This window comes from Piliocolobus tephrosceles, chromosome 11, assembly GCF_002776525.5.
Source record: "Piliocolobus tephrosceles isolate RC106 chromosome 11, ASM277652v3, whole genome shotgun sequence".
Classification (NCBI taxonomy): domain Eukaryota; kingdom Metazoa; phylum Chordata; class Mammalia; order Primates; family Cercopithecidae; genus Piliocolobus; species Piliocolobus tephrosceles.
Genome location: NC_045444.1, coordinates 19,851,253 through 19,863,728, shown reverse-complemented (window position 1 = coordinate 19,863,728; position 12,476 = coordinate 19,851,253). Strand labels below are relative to the sequence as shown.

Below are 12,476 nucleotides of genomic sequence, written 5' to 3'. Positions count from 1 at the left end.
TTACAGTGTACCTCTGTCTAATTTGCTATCAATTTTATTCCAGAGCTGTTCTGTTTCACTATTTTGTTTGTATTGTCCTTACTATTGGTAATGTGCTGATGTCCATTAGAAACTACTAACAAATATCATATATTTAATAAATTATATTAATATGTTTTTTAAAAATGTTTGCTAAAAGTCAAGCATAGGCACATAATCATGTGGCAGTTTCTTTTTTGGAGCTAATTATAAGTGAAAAGCCAGTTTTACTTTATTCTTTAAAACTTACCAAGTTATTTTATATATCTTTTTTGATAGCTTAATAAAAATTAAATACCTGCTAATAGAGAAACTAGCAAGTTCATTAAGGGTCTTAATTTTCTGAATTTATTAACTAGTTATTTGTTGAACACCTGCTGCTTATATAACCTTGTGCTAGGTACCATGTACATAAAAGAAGAACCAGCCAGCACTTCTCAAATGTTAATATGCACACAGATTACCTGGAGATCTTGTTAAAATACAGATTCTGATCAGTAGATCTGGGGAGAGGCCTGAGATTCTGCAGTTCTCACAAGTTCCTGGGTATTGTTGATGCTGCTCATTTCCCAACCATGCTTTGAGTGATAAGGGAATCAACATTGTAGCCTGCTCCCAAGACTGAGTAAGACATGCATATGTATCACAGTCATAGGGAATAATCAAATAATTTTCACAATGAATAATCAGATTGTCCTATACAATCAGCAAATGGGTGTTAATTATGTAGTATAAATAGTAAGTATAAAGAGAGAGAAAACAGAGTGTGCTAGAGTCACCATAAAAGAAAATTCAAACTGAGATGTGCTTTAAGGACAGAGTAGGATATGTAGACTAACAGAGATGGCGTTCTAGACAGGAAGCAGAGTAAGTAAGGAGCAAGAACTACACAAGAAAACAAAATAAGACAAGTTAGTGTTAAGAAGTGAGAAATACAGGTTAGGATTAACTTAAGAAAGCATAAAGGTTTTAGGGTTTTTTTGTCATTTTATGTCTTACTACAGTAGTCATTTGGGAAACACTGTAAGTTTCTGAGCAAGAATGTGTTATAGGAATATTAGTGATGTGAAGGATGAGTCAAGCTAGAGTCAGGAAGACCGGGCAGGAGGAAAAGGCACTGAGGATATTAAGTCTGGACTGGATATTAGCTGGACTGAGCTAGTGGCTCGTAATATCCTCAGTGCCTTTTCCTCCTGTCCAGTCTTCCTGACTGTAACTCAACTCATCTTTCACATCACTGATATTCCTGTAAATGACTACTGTAGTTAAATGGAATATGTATGTTACTTTATTTGTAGAGTTTCACTTAGTTTGAGTCAGGTTTTAATAAAATTGAGAAGAACTCACTGTCTTGATCATAATCGAATATATTTTTAAATATCGAGAAGACACCTCAGGATCTTGCATTCGCCCAGGGTTCTCATGAACCTCTCTTATTAATTTACATTTGGTACGGCTTTTATTGCATGACCATAGGAGTTTGTAATGAACTTGCTGTCCAAGAGAATGCGCAAACAGGTGGTTTATCAGAGGTCCTTCCAGCTCTGTAATGTGAAAATAATGCCACTGAAATCCTACTAAGTACAGTTTTGTATTTAAATCCCAATTTATCCAAAATTGAAAACAGTATTTGCTGTTTATTTCTTTTATTAACTTCACAGTATTCAGAGCAGAAGACTCTAATACCCATAGACATCTAACTGAGTTTGTTGGTTTGGACATTGAAATGGCTTTTAATTACCATTACCACGAAGTTATGGAAGAAATTGCTGACACCATGGTACAAATATTCAAAGGACTTCAAGAAAGGTAAAAAGTATTTTATACACCTAGATGGACTTAATTTCAAATCAGTTTGGGCTCTTAAAAAAAAATTCTTCAATTTAAACATGCAAACTAAGTTTCTATGAACATATATATAAAGATTTATCAGTTAGATGATCCATTTAATTGGTTGGAAAAATCCATACTCAGAATACTGCTTCTGGATTCACATCATTTGGGGGCTTAACTAATTAACCTCTATTTTGCTGGTAAATTTACCACATTATGAACAGTCCAACTGTATTTTGTTGTTGTCCTTCTTTCCTTTATACTGACATCCCGAATATCTCAAGAAATATGGCATATGTTACTTTTAATAGTTTATTATTTGGGAAATAGTATGAGGGTAGTGCTTAAGAGGTTGGATTCAGCAACATCCAGATAGCCTGAGTTCAAATCCCAGCTCTGCTGCTTCTCTGTGAGGGCCTTGTGCAGATTATTTAACTCTGTGCCTCAGTTTCCTCAGCCATTAAGTGGAAATAGCATTATTACCCACCTCAGAGGTAAAAAGTTCCTTCAGTCAGCTGAATCTGTCGACATGTAAATTAAGTCTGGTCAAATATGGTTAATTCTTAAATCAATTTATATTTACATTGAGTGCTCAGTAAAGATTAGAAACTAGTAGACTGAAGGGATGTTTAAACCTATTTGGATCTGATGAATTAACATTTACAGAAATATTAGATGTGTTCTAGATGTTCAGAAAATTGAATTATGTAGAATGACAATTTAGCTACACCCTCAAAACTGGCAAAGAGCTCTTCCCTTTAAAGGTCATTGAAAGTTGTTTACTTATGATGATGTTTAACATGGGGAAAATAGGAAAAGAAAATAGAAGTGAGTCAAGTTGTTTAAGAAAGTCTCTATTTTTCCCTCTTTCTGTATTCGTGACTATATTTCAAGTATTAGGTAAGCTATAATAGTCTAAGCTGGCATTTTAATAACTGACAAAGGATCATATTAAAAATTTTTATTTGAAGGCCAGCGATTTATTCCTTATTGATGTATTTGATATGTTTCATTGGTATTTTAAAAGAGTTCAAAAATACGAATTTTATTTACTACATTGCAAGGCTAATGAGTAAGTTTAAGAATGTAGAAATTGGCCAGGCACGGTGGCTCATGCCTGTAATCCCAGCATTTTGGGAGGCTGAGTCGGGCAGATCACTTGAGGTCAGAAGTTCAAGACCGACCTGGCCAACTTAGCAAAACCCCATCTCTACTAAAAATACAAAAATTAGCCGCGCATGGTGGCATGCACCTGTAATCCCAGCTTTGGAAGACTGAGGCAGGGGAATCGCTTGAACCCAGGAGGCGGAGGCACAGTGAGCTGAGATCACACCACTGCACTCTAGCCTGAGCAACAGAGCAAGACTCCGTCTCAAAAAAAAAAAAATAGAATGTAGAAATTAACTACTGATCTTATTTAAGAATACTGTAGCGTAAGTGCCAATATTTCCAGGCATTCTCTGCAGATCTGTGCCTTTGATGGCTAATTAATTGCAGACAGCCTTTTTCTTTTTATATCTTTGTTCTCTAAAACATTTTGATGCAGTTTATTTCAATCAATTTTCAGTGGTTCATGGAACAACTGATAACATTTTCCTTATAAGACGAAATATACTTTAGAACTACACTGAAGGAACACACACAGCTTTTCTCATTTTCGGTTCACATTTATAATTCAAGAAAGTTTCAGAAACTCATTTTTTTTAAATACTGATAGCTTCTCTATTAAATAATAGAGTTTGACATTTCCACTTTGATTTTTATAACAACAGACCAAGCATGAATTTGGGTCCTTGAGATTAATCAAATCTCTACTTACAAATTGGACTCAAACGCCATTACTGCTGAACTTTTTCAGTAGAGTTAAGGTGGCAATTTGAAAATAAAAGCCTTCTTTGTTCTTCAAGTCATTTAGGAATTTTAAATTTTGGTGTCACCTGTTTATTGGATTATCTGGCCTGTGTCATGTTCCTCTCATGTTTATCATTAGATTAGTATTTACCTCTCATACAAAAATACATACACAAATGTATATGTATTATATTGTATGTATATGTATTGTATATATATCCAAATATGTATATGTGTATAAAATACATATATAAATGTATTTTAAAGTATTGATAGTCATATTTTTGTACCACCATTGGTAGACATGATGAATGGGAGTTGATATATAAAGGAAAGAAAAGCTATGTAAAGATGAATTGGGTGCCAGGCTCGGTGGCTCATGCCTGTAATCTCAGCACTTCTGGAGGCCGAGGCAGGCAGATCAGGAGGTTAGGAGTTTGAGACCAGCCTGGCCAGCATGGTGAAACCCCGTCTCTACTAAGAATACAAAAAATTAGCCAGGCATGGTGGCACACGCTAGTTGTCCCAGCTACTCAGGAGGCTGAGGCAGGAGAATTGCTTGAATTGCCGAGATAGCTCCACAGCACTCCAGCCTGGGCAACAGAGTGAGACTCCGTCTAAAAAAATAATAAATAAATAAATAAATAATTATGGGGTCTTTCTAACCCTTCTTATATCAAGATTTTAATAAATCAATGGCTAAGCTTTATTCCCATGAAAGTCTGTAAGACCAATCAAGAAATGATGGTGTTTTAATTTCGAGAATATAAATTCTAGGCCCGGCGTGGTGTACATCTGTAATCCTAACACTTTGGGAGGCCAAGGCCGGCAGATTGCTTGAGCCTAGGAGTTCGAGACCAGCGTGGACAACATGGTGAAACCCCGTCTCTACAAAAAGTAACAAAAAGTTAGCCAGTCATAGTGGTACATGCCTGTAGTCCCAGCTACTCAGGAGGCTTGAGGTGGGAAGATCGATTGAGCCCAGAAGGTCAAAGTTGTGGTGAGCCAAGATTGCACCTCTGCGCTCCAGCCTGAGCAACAGAGTGGGACCCTGTCTCAGAAATAAAAAAAATAAAAGTAGAATGTAAATTCTAGGTAAAGAATTCTATATATAAAATACAAATGTACTTTTTTCTGTATATAGAATATAAACATACTTTTTTCAAGTCTGTTAATTATGAAAAACTTTCAAACACGTACAAAAGGATATGCAATAGTCTAATGAGCCCCCATGAACTCACCAACCAGTTTCAGTCCTTGTCAACCTGTGGCCAATTTTGTTTACCCATTTCCCTCACTCACTATTACTTTGAAGCAAATCCGAACCTTTTTTTTTTTTTGAGACAGAGTCTTGCTCTGTCAACCCAGGCTGGAGGGCAGTGGCAAGATCTTGGCTCACTGCAACCTCTTAGACTCAAATGATTCTCCTGCCGCAGCCTCCTAACCACACCCAGATAATTTTTGTAGTTTGAGTAGAGATGGGGTTTCACCATGTTGGCCAGGCTGGTCTTGAACTCCTGACCTCAGGTGATCCACCTCCCAAAGTGCTGGGATTACAGGTGTGAGCCACTGCACCTGGCCAAAAATAAACTTTTTAAATCTCAATAAAATATCATCTTCCATAGCAGAAATTCAGCTCAGTGCAGTAAACATTGTCTTGTACCTTCTATATATATAGGGTAAGCATTGTACTATAGAGATTATCAAAATGGGAAATTGGCACTTCTCTGAACATACAGTGTAATATGGATGCGGGAAGATAAGACAAATACTCATTAATTTGGTCTTCCTCAGTGATAACAAGAATTGTTAAAGAATTAAAAAGTCAGATTTTTGTACTGCTTTATAAAATGGGCATTTTATGTTTCTAACTATATTAACTGATGTGAGTTATAAAGAAAATTTTTAATCCTTTGATGTTACTGTGGTTACAAAAACATGAGATTGAAAAATGGTGTTAAGTATTTTAAGTATTTAAATTTCATTCTTTAATAATTTGATCATGCTTTTCCTGATGTATATACTGATTCAAAGATTGATTTTTGTATATTGCCACAGTGACCTCTTGTGGAGGAAACATTTATCTCACACATTTTCTTAACTAAATCATTCTGCAAATAGGTTTCAGACTGAAATTCAAACGGTGAATAAACAGTTCCCATGTGAGCCATTCAAATTTTTGGAGCCAACTCTAAGACTAGAATATTGTGAAGCATTGGCTATGCTTAGAGAAGCTGGAGTCGAAATGGGAGATGAAGACGATCTGAGGTTTGTCTTTGTGATTTTTTTTTTTTTTTTACTTTAAGTTCCAGGATCCATGTGCAGAACATGCAGGTTTGTTACATAGGGACACGTGTACCATGGTGGTTGGCTGCACCTATTGACCCGTCCTCCAAGTTGTCTTTGTGATTTTTAAAACCTTAGTAATTTGGTTTAAGGTAAAAGAGAATGAAAATATTAATAAATAATTTTTTTCACCTGATACACTTATATTTTATTAACTTTGGTATACAGTATGATGCTGTTTTATATAATGTGTGATCTGAAATAAAAATGTTTACTATGGTTTGCTTAAGTTTTCATAATTTTGTTTATAAACACCATTTTCAATTATTTTCCCCTCATGTTTGTAACTCTTTAAAGAGTATAGGGAGTTTTGCCTGTGATTTATCTTCTAATATGTTACTTCTCTTTTTCCAAATTAGTGGTATTAGAGAAAGTAGAGAGCAGTCTAAATCCATCCCCACACAGGATCAGGGTATAAACTGTTAACATCCAAAAGTTATAAAAGTCAATATTGTTTATATAGTATCATACATACTATATTATATGTAGTATTTGGTATAGAGTGGGTATTTGTTTTCTCTTCTCCCCTCTGGTCCCTTACGACAGACTTTTACCCACAACCCTCTCCTACAACCTGGAAAGAATAACCCTCCCAGTATCCCTGGTATTCAGAGTATAATCTAAATTCAGATCATGTAACTTATAATTTTGAAACAAATTATGTCGTTTAATAAAGATTGAGGCTGGGCATGTTGGCTCGCGCCTGTAATCACAGTACTTTGAGAGGCCTAGGTGGGAGGATCATTTGAGGCCAGGATTTCGGGACCAGCCTGGACAACACAGATCCTGTCTCGACAAAAAAATTTAAAATTTAGGTGAACGTGGTGGCACACACCTGTAGTCCCAGCTACTCTGGAAGCTGAGGCAATTGGGTCACTTGTGCCCAGGAGTATCAAGGCTGTAGTAACCCATGATCATGCGTGGGTGATAGAGTGAAACCCTGTCTGTAAAAAATAAACAAAACATGTAAAGGTTGAAAATTTCTATCTACTTTTATTTTATTCAAGACTTCCTTGAATGATTCCTTTAAACCATCACAATACTTACGTATTTTTGGAGGGAAAGAAAATGATTATTGTCACTTTTTAGGGTTTTTCAAAAAACAATTCACCCAAAACCGTTTATTTTTGTTTAACAAAAAAATATATATATATGGCTTTAAACATTGCCTCCATTGCTAGATGATATTTTAAGGCAAAATAAAAATCCTACAAGCTTGAGTAGTATTTTTTTAAGTATTTTAGAAATTGTTTTTACGTAGGAAACTAAAGTAACTACCTCTTGGCTATAGAAATGTAACATGTTCATATAAACACTATTTTAAAACCTTGGATAATACTAATTTTTATTTCATAAACCATTGATAAAGAGTACCAAAAAGGGAAGACTATTTCATGGCAAGACAAGCCCATATTAGTGTAGCGAACTTTTATTATGTGTAATTATAGGAAATTATTTCATCCATGATATTTCTGAATCGATGAATTGCTAAATTCTGTTTATTGCTTTAATTAAATATTTGAACAGCATCTAAGCGCTGAGTCACTCTGTCAAGGTATACTCATAAGTGATTTTTGCCTTTTAAGAAAAGAGCAGAATAGACAACTGCGTATTTTGGCCAAATTTTGTAATCCCTTGAGAAACTCAAATAGAAGAAGTTCCTTATTAACGTTTTTAAGTTGCCGTTTCATCTTCAAACACTGATTTCGCGTTTCTTTTTCAGTACGCCAAATGAAAAGCTGTTGGGTCACTTGGTAAAGGAAAAGGTAGGACTCTTGTATATGCTGGATTTCTTTTTCTAATTCTGAAATGTCTCTTGGGACTAAAAACAGTTGCAGAGGGGACTGAGCTTCCTAGAATAGTGTGACTCTGGAATAAATAAAAAGAGGGACGTTAAAAAATTTTTTTTCTTAGAAAAATGAGAAATATTCAGACAGCCTGCCTTTCTCCCAGATGATTTGATTAACTCAGTATTTAATATTTCTACGAAGTTGTTCTGAGGTGTCTCTAAAAGTGATAGTTAGAATGTCGGATTAGTTAGAAATGACCTCCAAGTTATTTGAAATTATTTAGATTTGATCTTCCCTGTGTACCCCTGCTGTTTCATGAGACTTAAAGATGAATGAGCTTCCTCTCTGCCTCTTATGTAATAGCTACTTTCCAATCTCATTTTCTAAAACCAAGACTCCAAAGAGGATAAAAGCTAAGCTTAGTGTGATCTTTTTAAAAATTTTAAGATACTGGTATAATGAAAAGGAAAATTAGTCCTTGAGCTCCTCCTACTGGTTGCACTTGAAACTGTTAAACTAGAGAACTGATATTTCTGAAGCCATACAATAATTCAGTTTATACTTTTAAAATGCTGTTTCAGCAGAGCCAATTTCAGTTTGTCAGCTGTTAACATCCTCTTCTCAAGTTTTATCAAAAATGTTGAAAGTCACAAACGGTTAAAATGTAATTTTTTTTTTTTTTTTTTTTGGAGACAGAGTTTCGCTCTTATTGCCCAGGCTGGAGTGCAATGGCACTATCTCAGCTCACTGCAACCTCCACCCACTGGGTTCAAGCAATTCTCCTGCCTCAGCCTCCCAAATAGCTGAGATTACAGGCGCCCACCGCCACACCCAGCTAATTTTTTGTATTTAGAGACGGGGTTTCACCATGTTGGCCAGGCTGGTCTCGAACTCCTGACCTCAGGTGATCCACCTACTTCGGCCTCCCAAAATTCTAGGATTACAGGCATGAGCCACCCCACCCGACCCTGAAATGTAATTTATTTCTTTTTAATTAAATCTAGGTCACATAGTAAGCATTCTCTAAAAAAAGTTGTAATTTCAAGTTAATGTCATTTATTTCTTTCAGTTGCAGCATTCATTTGAAGAAAACTACCAAAATCTCATGTATATATCTAGATAAAAATTTAAATTGTTGGGAAGATAATCCATGTTTTTCAATGATGAATATTATAAATTACGTCAAATTTCCCAAAATAATTCATAGACTTAATATAGTTTCTATAACAACCAAAAGGATTTCAGATAATTTTTTTTCATTATAAAATGCATCAGAATGACTAGATGAACTAGAATAACAAAGAAAAAAGTAAAAATCAAAGATGTTTATCAAAGCATAATTTAGAATGGGGGAGAAATTAGAAAGGGATTACATGTTCAAAAAAAAAAAAAACAGGAAAAAAATGAATATTTAAACCATAAGCCTGGCACAGTGGCTCATGCCTGTAATTCTAGCACTTTGAGAGGCCAACATAGGAGGATCACTTGAGGCCAGGAGTTCAAGACCAGTCTGGGCAAACACAGCGAGATTCCATCTCTACAAAAAATTTTAAACATTAGCCAGGTTCCTGTTTAAGCCATGATCGCATCATGCACTCCAGCCTAAGCAACAGAGCAAGACCCCATCTCTTAAAAAAAAAAAGAAAAAAAAAATTTTATTTGAGAACTATGAATAATAAGCAATGCCTAAAAATTAGATATTGCAAGAATTTATGACACCATGGCAAAATGCTATATGATAAAAATGTTACCTGAAAAAAAGCAAGATATTCATTGTATATACAATATAATTAATTATGAAGAACCAAAGTTTTTGTGTAAAAAAGTTAATTACCAAAATGTTAGCCATTTTACTTTTTAAAAATGTATTTTAATTGCATTTATTCTTTTTATAGTATGATACAGATTTTTATATTCTTGATAAATATCCATTGGCTGTAAGACCTTTCTATACAATGCCTGACCCAAGAAATCCCGTAAGTAATTCGGTTTTCAGTAACCCATTTGGGGGCAGAAGGGCAATGTTATTGTCACTGTCAGACTGCATAATGGGAATAATGGTTTTCATTAATAATTTGCAGTTTTGATAGACATATGTATTACCACTGATGTCTGTCACCACTGGTCAAAATGATATTGTAAAATTTGAATATTCTAGAAAATTAATTTTTTAGATCTGTGTTAAAATCATTATCCTTGGTCATTTTTCTGAGGATTAATGAGGCAGAAAGACTATGTAAATTACAATTGGTACTACTAGATTTGCATACTTTAGCAAATCATCCTGTCATTGACCTTAAACTGGGAATTCACGTTGTATCCTGGGAGTTAATAATCTAAATAATGTCTTATGGTCTTTTACCATTTTTCCATTGCAGTGGTTTCTAAACTTTACCGTGCATCAGAATCACTTGGAGGGCTTTTTAAAACATCGATTGCTGGGGCCCACCCAGAATTTCTCATTAGTTGCTCTGGAATGGGAGCCTGATCATTTTGCTGGCCCCACTCCAGACCAACTAACAAATTTCTGGTAATACTGAAGCTACTGGTCCAGGAATCACACTTTGAGAACCACTGGTTTATTGAAAGACAGGGGATTAAAGTAAAAATAATAATAAAGACTCACACCTATTAACTTGGAGTTCCAGAAGTCAACCCAAAATCATATCATGCTTAAAAACATCTCAGATGATAAAGTGAAATAAGGATCAACACTGCTTCTTGAAAATTAGATGTGGCGCTCTGATTTGTTATTGGGGGGTATGGGAGGAGAACACAAAATCTGATATAAACAAAGAAAAAGTTATTCAGCCCTCAGTAGTTTAATTCTACTTTAGAGAACAAGGTTACATTGTTAATTATAGGAAAAAATGAACTTGCTTTTCATGCAACAGAGATTTTTTTCTGTATGTGTGTAATTGAAATAGGATAGTAGTCACTTGAAGAGTGGTGTTTTTTCTCTTGCAGAAACAGTCCAACTCTTACGATATGTTCATGAGAGGAGAAGAAATATTGTCAGGGGCTCAAAGAATACATGATCCTCAGCTGCTAACAGAGAGAGCTTTACATCATGGAATTGGTAAACAACTTAAAATAATTTAAGAGAGTGTATTTTCTGAAAATAATACATTGTAAACATTTAAAATACTTCTCGGTCTTTTTAAAAAGTCTCCATTGAACAGTAATTGCTTTTGTGATTTTTTAAGATAAATAAGATGATAAATTACATTTTGTTTTGTTTTGTGTCTTTTTGTAGATTTGGAGAAAATCAAGGCTTACATTGATTCCTTCCGCTTTGGAGCTCCTCCTCATGCTGGTGGAGGCATTGGTAATATTCTGTTATTGCTTATAAATAAATTTGTAAGTTCTAAGTATAATACAAATTTAAATTACAAGAATTTTTAAAAGTCAATTATGACGTAAGTGAAAATTTGCTTTCCAAGAAACAAAATGAACAGCTAACTTGTGTGTTTTAAAATATTATTGTCATAAAGTTCTAGCCATTTTTTTCTCTTAAGTTTTTAGAAGCCAAATACCTTATAAGTGGAGTACCCTGTTTTCTCTCTTGCTACTGTGAGTTCATTCACATTAGCACAAATTAAAACCCTACCTTAAAATAGCTCAAAGAGCTGCTAAGTGTTTTTATTGAGATGTATTACTTGATTGACTTTAAGAACACTTCTACAGTATATGTAAGGGACTGCTCTGCAATTTAAAATCAGTAAATATTTAACTCATCTTTGGATGTCCATATCAAACATTCTTAAAAATTTTGAATGTATAGTTTTATTGAAGTTTTTGTTGTTTGTTTTGGGGTTTTTTGGAAAGTACAATATATACTTATAAAATTTTCAAATTAAAATTGGTAGAGGGACAGTCTTTTCAATAGATGTTACAGAGAAAACTAATGTCCATTTGCAGAAGATTGAAATTAGACACTTACCTAACATCATATACAAAAATAAACTCAAAATGGATCAAAGGCCTAAATGTAAAACCTATATTTAAATCGCCAATAGGCATATGGAAAAAAATGCTCGACATCACTTAACATTAGGGAAATATAAATTAAAACCTCAGTGAGATAACCATCTCACACCTGTGGCTGTTAGCCAAAAGATAATGGATAATTGTTGGTGAGGATGTGGAGAAAGGGGAATCCGTATTTGTAAATAGTTGACGAGAATGTAAAATTGGTACAGCTGTGAGGAAAAACAGGATGAAGATTCTTCTAAACATTACAATGAGAATTACCATATGATTCAGTAATTCCTTATCTGGTCTTATATACCAAGGCAAATAAAATCAGTATGTTGAAGAGATTTGTGCACTCTCATGTTCAATGCAGCATTATTTACAATAGCCAAGATATAGAAATGACCTTAGTGTCCATCAGTGGATGAATGGATAAAGAAAGTGTAGTATTAGGCCGGGCTCGGTGGCTCAAGCCTGTAATCCCAGCACTTTGGGAGGCCGAGACGGGCGGATCACGAGGTCAGGAGATCGAGACCATCCTGGCTAACATGGTGAAACCCCGTCTCTACTAAAAAGTACAAAAAACTAGCCGGGCGAGGTGGCGGCGCCTGTAATCCCAGCTACTCCGGAGGCTGAGGCAGGAGAATGGCGTGAACCCGGGAG

At 34.9% G+C, this 12,476-nt stretch overlaps 1 protein-coding gene across 1 annotated transcript in view; it reads left to right on the top strand.

Moving 5' to 3' along the window:
- The window catches only part of DARS1 (aspartyl-tRNA synthetase 1), an 82,403-nt gene that overhangs the window by 66,142 nt on the left and 3,785 nt on the right, over positions 1-12,476 (top strand). The window contains exons 10-15 of the mRNA XM_023193747.1: positions 1,680-1,827; positions 5,824-5,970; positions 7,772-7,814; positions 9,734-9,814; positions 10,806-10,917; positions 11,095-11,166. Of these exons, the coding sequence (XP_023049515.1) occupies positions 1,680-1,827; positions 5,824-5,970; positions 7,772-7,814; positions 9,734-9,814; positions 10,806-10,917; positions 11,095-11,166 (603 nt within the window). The remainder of the gene's footprint in view (positions 1-1,679; positions 1,828-5,823; positions 5,971-7,771; positions 7,815-9,733; positions 9,815-10,805; positions 10,918-11,094; positions 11,167-12,476) is intronic.